The sequence below is a fragment of the Quercus suber genome, unplaced genomic scaffold (assembly GCF_002906115.3).
Source record: "Quercus suber isolate HL8 unplaced genomic scaffold, Cork oak 2.0 scaffold_59, whole genome shotgun sequence".
In the NCBI taxonomy this organism is placed as follows: domain Eukaryota; kingdom Viridiplantae; phylum Streptophyta; class Magnoliopsida; order Fagales; family Fagaceae; genus Quercus; species Quercus suber.
In genome coordinates this window covers 297,806-309,462 of record NW_027069524.1, presented here as the reverse complement: position 1 = coordinate 309,462, position 11,657 = coordinate 297,806, and the positions used below count along the sequence as shown (strand labels likewise).

The 11,657-nt window shown below is 37.1% G+C and overlaps 1 protein-coding gene across 1 annotated transcript; it reads right to left on the bottom strand.

Moving 5' to 3' along the window:
* Positions 1 to 5,681: 5,681 nt before the first annotated feature.
* Positions 5,682 to 9,590, bottom strand: LOC112025727 (putative pentatricopeptide repeat-containing protein At5g13230, mitochondrial). The gene is given in 10 exon segments (XM_024058413.2): positions 5,682 to 5,943; positions 6,769 to 6,833; positions 6,932 to 7,194; positions 7,197 to 7,471; positions 7,473 to 7,626; positions 7,629 to 8,276; positions 8,279 to 8,803; positions 8,806 to 9,062; positions 9,064 to 9,172; positions 9,175 to 9,590. Coding segments are annotated over 8 exon segments (2,427 nt in total). The 5' UTR covers positions 9,479 to 9,590; the 3' UTR covers positions 5,682 to 5,943; positions 6,769 to 6,833; positions 6,932 to 7,039.
* Positions 9,591 to 11,657: the final 2,067 nt, after the last annotated feature.

Here is an 11,657-nt window from a genome sequence, read left to right as displayed (position 1 = left end):
AATTCTCTAATAAAACGAACATTCCAACTTCTTCTATCCTCCGCCCCCTGCCTTGACAGAGACTCTTCTACAGATACCTCCTTATCAATGACAATAGCATACAGCCTTGGGAAAGCCAATTGAAAAGGTTGATCCCCATACCACCCATCCTGCCAAAACCTCACTCTATTTCCCAACCCAACAACAAACTGGCAATTTTTGCTAAAATCCTCCCATCCCATACGAATACCTCTCCACAAACCACACCCATGAACTCCCCTACCCAACTTTGAGGTCCACCCCCCCCATTCTTCCCCATATTTTAAAGCTACCACCCTTCTCCATAACCGATCCTCTTCCTTACCAAACCGCCACAACCATTTCCCCAATAAGGCCTTATTGAAAGTAGTAAGTTTCCTTATCCCCAAGCTACCATTGGCTATAGGCGCACAAACTTTATCCCATCCAACCAGATGAGTCTTGCTATCACTCCATAGAAAATCCCTTTGCAACTTTTCCATTTTATTAGCCACATGAGTAGGAATTGTGAATAATGATAGAAAATAGGTAGGAAGGCTAGATAACGTACTCTTAAGTAACATCAATCCCCCCTTGGACAAATACAGCTTCTTCCACCCGGCTAGTTTCCGCTCAAATTTTTCCAAAATAGGATTCCAAATTGAAGGGGAGTTATGTGAAGCCCCCAACGGCATACCAAGATAAGACATAGGCAACTTTCCAACTCTGCAACCCAAAATTTCAGCCAGAGCTTGCACATTATCAACCTCCCCTATTGGAACCATTTCACTCTTATGCACATTAACCTTCAAACTGTTACCGCCTGAAAACTAAGTAACAACAACCGAATATGAAGAATTTGCTCCACATCTGCATCACAAAATAGGATAGTATCGTCTACAAATAATAGATGTGTAACACATTCTCCACCACCCCTCCTACCCTCAACTTTAAACCACGGATCAAGCCAGCTCCCTCCACTCTTCTCAACATCCTACTAAACACCTCCATCACAATCAAAAACAGCATAGGAGATAGCGGATCCCCTTGTCTTAAGCCCCTCGAACTACCAAAAAATCAGCTGGGGACCCATTGATCAAAATAGAGAATTGGATTGTGGAGATACAAGAACGGATCCACTTACACCACTTCACTCCAAAGCCCATTCTATTCAACAAATTCAGCAAAGCCTCCCAGTTCACATGATCACAGGCTTTCTCAATATCAAGTTTACAAATGACTCCAGGAACCTCTCTCTTGCTTGATAAGGAGGTATCTGTAGAAGAGTCTCTGTCAAGGCAGGGGGCGGAGGATAGAAGAAGTTGGAATGTTCGTTTTATTAGAGAATTGAATGATTGGGAGATGGATGAAGGGCTGCATTTTCTTCATATATTGGGAAATAATACCCCTCCCATGGCTATGGGAGACCGGTTGAGATGGAAGTTGAAGCCTAATGGAGATTTTGACGTCCGATCATATTATAATAAACTAAGGGACTCTCCTTCAATTGTCTTTCCTTGGAAAGCTATATGGAAAGTAAAGGCCCCTAGACGAGTTTCCTTTTTTGTTTGGTGTGTAGCTTGGAATAAGATCCTTACAGGTGATAACTTGAGATTGAGGAAATTAGTTTTTGTGGACTGGTGTATAATGTGCCGACATTGTGGAGAGACGGTTGATCACTTACTACTTCACTGTGAGATGACCTATCGGTTATGGAGCTTTGTCTTTATAACTTTTGGCTTGCCTTGGGTTATACCTAGATCGATTACAGAGCTACTTTTTGGCTGGTGGAATTGGTTGGGGAAGCAATCGTCTCAGATTTGGAATTTAGTTCCGTTGTGCATTCTGTGGTGTATTTGGAATGAACGGAATAGGCGGACTTTTGAGGATTTGGATAGTTCTGGTGATCAGCTGCTTGCTTCTTTTAGTGGGACTCTATTTGATTGGTCTCGGGCATGGGGACTCACGACTAGTGATTCTCTCCCTTCTTTTCTTAGCTCTCTTGCTCTTTGTAATTAATATGCTGATAGGCTTTCTTTTTTGTTTTTTTCTTTGGTTTCTTTTTCTTGTATTTTCTAGGTTTGCTCTATGTTCTTCATGCATAGAGTAGCCTTTCGTATATATAACATTCTTACTTATCAAAAAAAAAAAATATTTCCATTTATTGTGACTCAAAATCCTCTTGCTAATATGCTTGTATCTCTCCTATGGTACTAGATAACTTGTACCTTTGACAAAATCAACAGCTACATAGGACATAAATTTTTCGATAAATTTTTTAAAAACAAATCAATGCAATTCTTGGATATATTAGCTGGAATTTGAGGCATTTCTCTAGGATAGTCAGCTAATGTTTTGGTAGCTTCTGTTGCTACAACAGAAATTATAGGTTCTAGTTCTTTGCCTTTATCTTGAAACTTCCCTTTGCCAAGCAATTCAGAAACCTTCTTTACATCAGAGGTTTGTGTTTTTGACCTTTCAGCTTCTTGTTTGGGCTCTCTTCATGCTTTTTAAGCATTTGGACATCCTGCTTAGCTTTTTTTTCTTCTTGCTGTTCAAATTTTAGACCAGGCTATTCTAGCATTTTAGAATGCTGTCTTGGAAATTCAGCTTTTCCTAAATATTGCACATTCCTTTACTTTATGATCAGATCTAAAACTTTTGTTATCATATCCCACATGATAGTTGTATCAATAACTTTTTGAAGATTAAAATATTGCAGTAGACATCTTCTCTTGAATTCCATATCTCATCCCACACTTAAATTGAGCAATTGTCAAGTGCTTGCATTCAACAACTCACATTTGATAGTTAGTTTACCAAACATTCTAGCATAATCAATCACTAATAGATTACCTTGTGAAAACTAACAATCTCATCATAAAGTCTCAGTTTAAGTCAATCTTGAAAAATCTTTTCTTAAGATGCATCTGTCACTCCAATGCATCATTGAAGTCAGGTAAAATCTATAACTATGTGAAATGCAACCTGCTCTGATACTAAAATATAGGACAAGGGTGAACAAAGCAAAATCATCTGGCAGTGCTTGGGCAGCTTGGGTTTTGAAGAGTTAGGGTTAGGGTTTGGTGGGAAAAAAGCTGGAAAATGATAAGGATTATAGGAATATAATAGGGAAAGTAAATAGTAAGATTTGGGAATGAAACAAAAGGAAAAACCAAGATTTGGATTGGTGTTCAACGTCTGTGAAAAATAACCTGTAAACAGTAATAGGGTGGTCTAAGGATTATTTGGGGTTATTTGATTGGTGGGTGGGTTAAGATTTTGAAGTTTTGGATTTTAGGTTTTAAGGGTGACAAACAAACCTATATATATATATATATATATTTGCAAGGGTTTAAGTTTCTGGGAATTTAAGAAGGAAAAGGAAAAAACAATAAACTTCTAGGCATCACACCTAGGATTTCCTTGGCATCACAACTTAGAGAAGGTTGTATCAGACAAGCCCCAAATAAAGCTCATAGCCTCTAAAAGTTTGGAAAACGTATTCTCCTTCCATCTAAAATGAAAGAATTACATCCCTTTAAATATAAAACTAATACCTATTCCTAAAAGAAATTGGACTTCTTAAAACCCTAATAAGAGTTGGACTGCTTTGGCCTTTACTACTAAGCCCAACTAAATAACTACACTAAAATAAAATCCTAGAATAAGACCTAATGGACTATTACTACAGCCTGTCCAGAGATTAGGAAATTACAAAATTTTCCCTGACACTTCGAAATAAATAAAATAGAGATTGAATTCTCACTGCCTGCATCACAAAGTCAAATCAGATTTAGATTTCACGGGTTGGACAGCTCTGATTTTGAGGATTCATAGTTAGGGATTGGTGGAAAAAAATGCAAGAAAATAGTAAGGAATATAGGATTTCAAATGGTGAAAAGGAATAGTAGGATTTGGGAATGAAATAAAACAAAAAAGCCAAGATCCGGGGTTGCTGTTCCAAGGTTGTAAATGGTAACCCAAATAGTGTTTTGATTCTACATGGGTTATTTTGGGCTATTTGTTGGATGGGTGATTTAGGGTGTGAAGTTTGGATTTTAGGGTTTAAAAGGTGACAAATCAATGCATATTTACAAGGTTTTAAGCTGCTAGGAATTTAAGAACAACAAAAAAAAAAAAAAAAAAACAATAAATTTTAACGCTTCACTCCTAGGATTTCCTTGGTACCACCTCGGAGAAAGTTGTATCACACAAACCTCAAATAAAGCGTCATAACTTCTGAAAATTTAGAAAACTTATTTTTCTTCTCTTGAATAGAAAGCATTGCATCCACATTAATAGATGACTAATGCCAATTCCCAATACAACTTGGACTTCTTGAAACCCTAATAAGACTTGGACTTGGACTCCTTGGGCTTTACTACTAAACCTAAACTAATGATTAAATAGATGATTAATACCTATTTTTCTTTTTTCCTTTTTCCCTGATTGCTTGTTCAAATTTTACAGCAGATGTTCTAACTTTTTCGAATGTTGTCATGGAAAATCAGCTTTCTGTCATATATATAGTGGATTCCTTCACTTTATGATTAGATCCAAAAACCCTAGTGATAGTTTTCCACACGATAGTTGTATCAATAACTTCTTGGAGATCAGAAAACCTGTAGAGTGGGACATTTTCTCTCAAATATCAGATCTTAGTCAACACTTGAATCAAGCAATTGTCATGTGTTCACATTCAACTACTCCACATGTGATAGTTAGCTCATCAAACTTTCTAGTATAAGCAATTACTCATACATTACCCTGGTGAAAACCATCTCATTGTGAAGTCTTTTGTCTAAATCTATATTGAAGAACCTTTTCTTTAAGCGCATCTGTAACTCCTTCTATCCCATCATTGAAGGCATGTAAAATCTACCACCATGTGAAAACATATGGTGTAACCCACTTTGAAACCAAAATTGATGTAGGAAAAAGGAGAACAAAAGAATTCCTAAGTCAGGTCTGGCAGGAATTAGGGTTAGGGTTTTGTGGGAAGAGCCAGAAAACAGTAAGGAATATAGGGTTTCTAATGGTGAAAAGAAATTAGAAGGATTTGGGGATGAAATAAAGGAGAAAAGCTAAGGTCCGGGTTGCTGTTCCAGGGTTGCAAATGGTAACCAGTGAACAAAGTTTTGGCACTTTGTGGGGTATTTGGGCAATTTGATGGATGGGTGGTTAGCGTTTTGAAGTTTTAAATTTTAGGTTTTAAAATGTGACAAATCAATGTGCACTTGCAAGGTTTTAAGTTGTTGGGAATTTAGAAATAGAAAAGAAAAACAATAAACTTCTAGGCACCGCACCTAGCACTTTATGAAGATTATGTTTATTTTGATTCTTAAAATCTGTGTCATTTTCAAACTTTCATCTATTGTGGGACAAAGGGAATACAAAGTCTGAAATCCTTGAATTGGTGCAAAATTCTAGATCAGCTATATTTATTAGGTTTTTAAGTAGCAGAAGCAAATTTCTTTCAGAAATGAATGGTGAGTGATGCATTCATCTAGGTCAGTCATGATAAACTGTTAAGGAATCCAAATAAAAGTATTAATACTTTGGTTGTCGGGGGGGGGGGGGGGGGGGGGGGGGGGGGGNTTGGCGGGGGGGGGGGGGGGATGTTGGGGGAATGGAGGCTCTCAACAGATCTTGAATCTGGATTATTTGCAGGAGAAAAGAACTTGCAGAAACCAAATAAGAAAACCATACCAGGTCACACATATTGAAGTATAAACAGTAGACCACACTAGGAGTATAACCAGAGGTCTTATGAATTACAGAAAAATATTTTATACATAAGACCACAAGACAAGAAAGCAAAGTGAGCACAAACAACTTTTAGAGAATTAATCCTTCTAAAACAAACAAGTCATACCTTCACACCTTGTCTAGTACATCTTGTTAGACAGAATCATGAGCCATTCATCACATTGGACATCGCAGCTGCAAATAAAATAATGGTGTAAGACTTTAAAATTGCATCAGAATCAGGTTCTAGCACCCATCACTATGAACTCTTGTAAAAATAGGACAAAAGAGCAAACTTTGATCCTTGATACAGTGATGCAGCACATGCAAACTAGCAAAACTTGACTGCATAAAAATTCAAAAATAGTGTAGACAAACACAAATGCACTAAAATCAGTTCAACTTATTGATGACGCTGGAATTTTCACTTCATTAGACGGTGGGCCCCTTACAACTCTAAAACGCAATAGGATCAAACTTTAGCTATATTAAGAGCCAACAGTCATAAAGCCAATTTACTTATTGCACTTAAAGTTTTAGTCTCTGGTTGGGGCTTTCTTCCCTTACAATGACAACTAGTGTTCAAACAAGTATATTCCTTCAATTTAAAATCCCAAGTTACTGGTATTGTTGTAATAATGGCAAATGTCACTGCCAATAACTTCATTGCAAATATCGCAGGTCAAAGTCCTTCCTAGATATCAATAAAAAGGTAGGACCGTTATATGAGAAACAAAACTAGGAGAGGAGTCCAATAACCAAATCTAAGTCTATTAAACTTCAAGTGCATAGACCATAACTCAATAGATAGAGTAGACAACCAAATTAGGAAGTATATGTACAAAAGAGATGATTACCCAACATATAAAACAATACAAGAGATATGATTCCTAACATATAATACAATTTTTGAGACAGAATGTCATCAATGAAGGACTCATTCATGAACTCCATATGTCACTGGTCTACGCACGAGTAATTGAAAATACATTACTGTCTAATAATCAGAAATTAACTCACTTCTTTGCATTATTAAGACAACTGCTATTTTCCCCTTTTTGGTTCTTTCGCTTCGCTAGTGTTTCCTACTAACCCAACATAGAGTAGTCAAATAACTGCAGATCAGTAATCAAATGTTGTGGCAAAGCACTATTATTCTACATGATAAAGGATGCAGAATTACCTAGAAGACAGCAAGTTCTTGCCTGCTTCTTAACAATGAACCTCTGTAATTATGAACCTCCATAAGAAGTACAAACCTCGGTCTTTCAAGAAAGGTAGATCTTGTCACTCACCAATAATCACCACAACAGCAAACCCCATCCTTAAAATGATGGAACCGATTCATGTCTCTGATAATTATATCTCGCTGCACAACCTTTGAAATTAACTTCATTGCAGCATGACAATCCACACATATTCGGAGGTTTTTAATGATACGAATAGGCTCCCAAATGGCATTTTAATTAGCCCATAAGCAAGAGCTAATCTTTCACTATGTACCCATAAGAGATGCTCCTTTTCATCATCATCCACATCAATCAAAACTGCATTATGGTTGGGAACATATCCTGCCTTCCTGGTTTTCATTTTCAAAGATTCCAGCATCCCATTAATTAGTTTCATTTCAGGATGTGAGGTATCTCCAACAGTGAAATAATGAACTATTCCCTGGTTCTCAATCCAACTGAGACCCGGTTCCTTCTTTACTCCTTCCTCTTCATGTTTTCCTAACTGAAGCAACATTTCCCCACCTCCTTGCAGTGGCATATATATTTGACAATAACACATGGGTTGCTTCATCTTGGGGTTCCATTTCAAAGACACGCTGTGCAGAAATTCTACCAAGCTCAACATCATTATGGATAACACAAGCCCAAGCAAAGCACGCCAAACCATAACACTAGGCTCAAATGGTATTTCCTCAATCAACTTGAAAGCCTTATCAAGATGTCCTGATCTCCCTAGAAGCCAGACCAAACAAGTATAGTGCTCTATACATGGTTCGATGCCATAATCCTGCACCATAGAATTAAAATAAGCTTGTCCTTGATCTAGCAGCCCTGCATTGCTACAAGCTGACAGAACGCCAACAAAAGTTAACTTGTTTGGTTTACACTTCATATCCTGCATCACTTTCAAAAAATTTAGAGCCTCCCTACCCAAACCATGCATAGAATATCCTGAGATCATAGTGTTCCATGAAACTTCATCTCGTTCATTCAATGTGTCAAATATAGTACGGGCATCCTTAATGCTCCCACACTTAGCATACATATCTATTAAAGCATTACCAACAACAATATTCTTGTTATAAATGGTTTTGACTGTCAAGGAATGGATCTGAACTCCCAGATCCATGGCTGCCAGACTAGCACAAGCTCGAAGTACACTAGAGTATGTCACTTCTGTCGCACACACTTGGTATTCAAGCATATCTAAAAATAACTTGAGTGCCTTATCCCCATCACCCGACTGCACGTAGCCAACAATCATAGTGTTCCAAGTAACATCATTCTGTTTGGCGATTCCAAAAATAGATCCATAGAGTCCTCCATCCTCAAACACTTAGCATAGACATCCATGAGGGCATTGTAAACAAACACATCTGAGTTGAGACCAACTTTGAGTACATGAGAATGGATTTGCTTCCCCAAATCTAAACCTTTCATGGTTGCACAAGCTTGCAGAAGACTAGCAAATGTAAACTGATTAGGTACGACAAAAGCTTGCCTCATTTGACAAAACAATTCCACAGCTTCTTCACACCGATCACTTTGAGCATAACGTGCAATCATGAAACTCCAAGGAATCACGTCTTTCTTAGGGATCTCCTCGAATGCCCGCTGAGCATCATCAATGTCTCCAGACTTCGTGTACAGTTCAAGTAATGCAACACCCACATAAAGATCCTGTTCATAGCGAGTTTTCAATGCACACCCGTGAACACCCTTTGCCGCACTAAAAGCCTCTAGTCCAAGACAGGCCTTGAGCACACCAGCAAAAGTAAAATTATTTGGCTTGAACCCAATTATCCTCATTTGAAAAAGGCTCCTAATGCCTCTTCAAAACAATCATTCTCAGAATAACAAGCTAAAATCCCAGTCCAAGAAACCATATCCTTACAAACAATCCCATCAAAAATTTCACTAGCATTATCAACTTGCCCACAAACAGAATAAGCATCAATAAGAGCAGTCCCAACAAATGCATTAGAGTCATGACCAAGCTTACAAACACAAGCATGAAGTGTCCAACCTAGTTCACCCCATCCCACACTCACAAGCAACTTCAAAATCGCAGAAAAAAAAAAGGTTAAGCTCGTGACCCTCTCTATGTAACCTGGCAAACAACTCCACACCCTCAATGAATCGCAAGGACTGCGCGTATCCCTGAATTAACGTAACAAATGAGAGATCGTGTTCTCAGGCATTTCGTCGAACAGTTTAACAGCATCACACAACAACTCGGATTTCACATACATGTTGAGAAGAATGTTGTATCCGAACAAGTCTAAACAGCCACCTCTTTTCAGAATCTCAGAGTGGAGAGCCTTCCCTGAAGTTGGGTCACCGTTTTGGACACAATCTTGAAGCATAGTGGCGTATGCGTGAGAGTTGAACTCTGAGCTTGGAAGCTCCGTACAAGTCGAGCATTGCTGGGTCAATTGGCCACTTGGGCTGAGAAATAACGTTGTGAGAAGCATATCCAAGTGTTGGATTTTCTGCATTTGTTAAGAAATTTATACAAGGCAGAGTTCTGTAACAAAACAATCTGATCATGCGCCTTCGAGATTTGGGGTTGGATTCTCAATCTCACAAATTCGAATCTAAAAATTTCTAAAAAATAGTAATAGAAAATACATGAATAAATAACAATAGTAGACCATATGGATGGTACGCTTTTGGCAAAGGTTTTTTTTTTTTTTTTTTTTTTTTGGAGGAAATCGCAGTTAACCTACGTGATTTGGCCCGTTTTAATAATGTCCACTCGTTATTTGAAATTTGTCACTTAACTCACTTGAGGCGGCCTCCGTTAGACCCCTGTTAGCTACCTCTCTCTTTTCACCGTTAAAATAGGGGTAAATGTGTTTTTTTTCATTATATTTTATGTCTCTCTTCTCTTTTCTCTCCTTCTTCTTCCTCTTCACAATCAAAAACCAGAAATGTTCACATCAAAAAAAAAAAAATCCAGAAATGTATACGGAATGATGCGTTTAATGTTCTTACCCAATGCCCACTGCAATTGCCAAACATATTTTACAATGACAAGAAAACCAATATACCTAAAGTCACAAATAAAGCCACAAATCCATGTGAACATACACTCACAGATTCGCTAGCATTCCACTACTAAATCCAAAAATTGACTACTTAATTATTCATAGAATAATTACAAAATAAAACTCTAACCCTCTTTCTTTTGCTTGTTCTCTAAAAAAAACCCAGATTTGCAAGTAAAAAAAAAACTGCAAAAAAAAAAAAAAAAAAAAAAAAAAAAAAAAACCAGCAATCTATTCAAATTGACTACTTACTTCTTCATAGAACAATCAGAAAATAAAACTCTAACCCTCTTTCTTTTGCTGGGTTCTCTAAAAAAAAACCCAGATTTGCAAGTAAAAAAAAAAAAAAACCCAGCAATCTGTTCAAATTGCTAGGTTCAAATTTTTTGGGTTTAATACCATGATAAAACATCCATGCTGTCAATGAATGAATAATGAATAAATACAATAAAACACCTAAACCCAAAAAACATAGAACCCAGATCTACCATATCTAGCAACAAACCCAAATTCGTTCGATAAGTGAAATCCTTTACATTTAAATAGTGAGTTTGGCCACAATAACTCCTTATCTTCTGAGTATAGCTTGCAAAAAGAGGGATTAGTCCTAATCCACAAACCCAAAGAGGGATCGCAAGACATGGGAAATTTGCGATCTTGTACGCTCCGTGACTGAACACCAAGCCAATCTCGACAAATAGAGGTCGAAGCAACTACATCATTCAAGTCGAAAGTAGTGCTTTCTACACTATTGGCATACCTTGTGGCATACCTGGAATCTTGCCAAAAATCCTTTCTTCTCTTAGGAAATATCTCCTCTGGGTTCTGATTTTTTTTTTTTTTTTTTTTTGGGCGTGGTGAACACAGGTTGATAAAATTAGGGATTTACCTTGTTTGGTTGGTGAGAAAAATAATAGGAGAGGAAAATCCAAACTTCAATACACCTTTCTGCTTACAAGTGTTCAGATTTCACTTTGGCAATCTACGTGAAGAGAGAAAGAGACTATGGGTTTAGGGATTTAAGAGGTTCTAAGTAGAGAGAGGAGAGAGCTCATTCTTTTTTTTTTTTTTTTTAGATTCTAATTTGTTTGCAATTTTGCTAAGAGGCGTGGTATTTAGTTTTTTTTTTTTTTTTTTTTTTTTTTTTTTTTTTTTTTTTTTTTTTTTTTTTTTTTTTTTTTTTTTTTTTTTTTTTTTTTTTTTTTTTTTTTTTTTTTTTTTTTTTTTTTTTTTTTTTGTGTGTGTGTGTGTGTGTGTGTGTGTTTTCTCATTTGTTGTTCTCAACGTTACAATGATAATAACTCTCTCTTTCTACCAAGGAGTAACCCACTGCGAGTCAACCACGATAACCACCGCAACTGAGAAGTTGAGCTGCCAAGCTATAGACTAAGTTTGATTTGACTGGCCCAGGCCCATTCCACCATGACAGGTAGATTGCATGCACTGTTTAACTGTCATCGATTCACTATGTAGCCCTTAGCCCACTATCTCTTTGCCAAGAAGGGATCCACCGCTGTCGATTCATCATTTAGTACTTTATTATTATTATTTTTTAAAAAAATGTTATTGGATGCCTTAAGAGTATTAGTTTAGTAACTATTTTCAGAAACTTTTTATAGGAGAATGA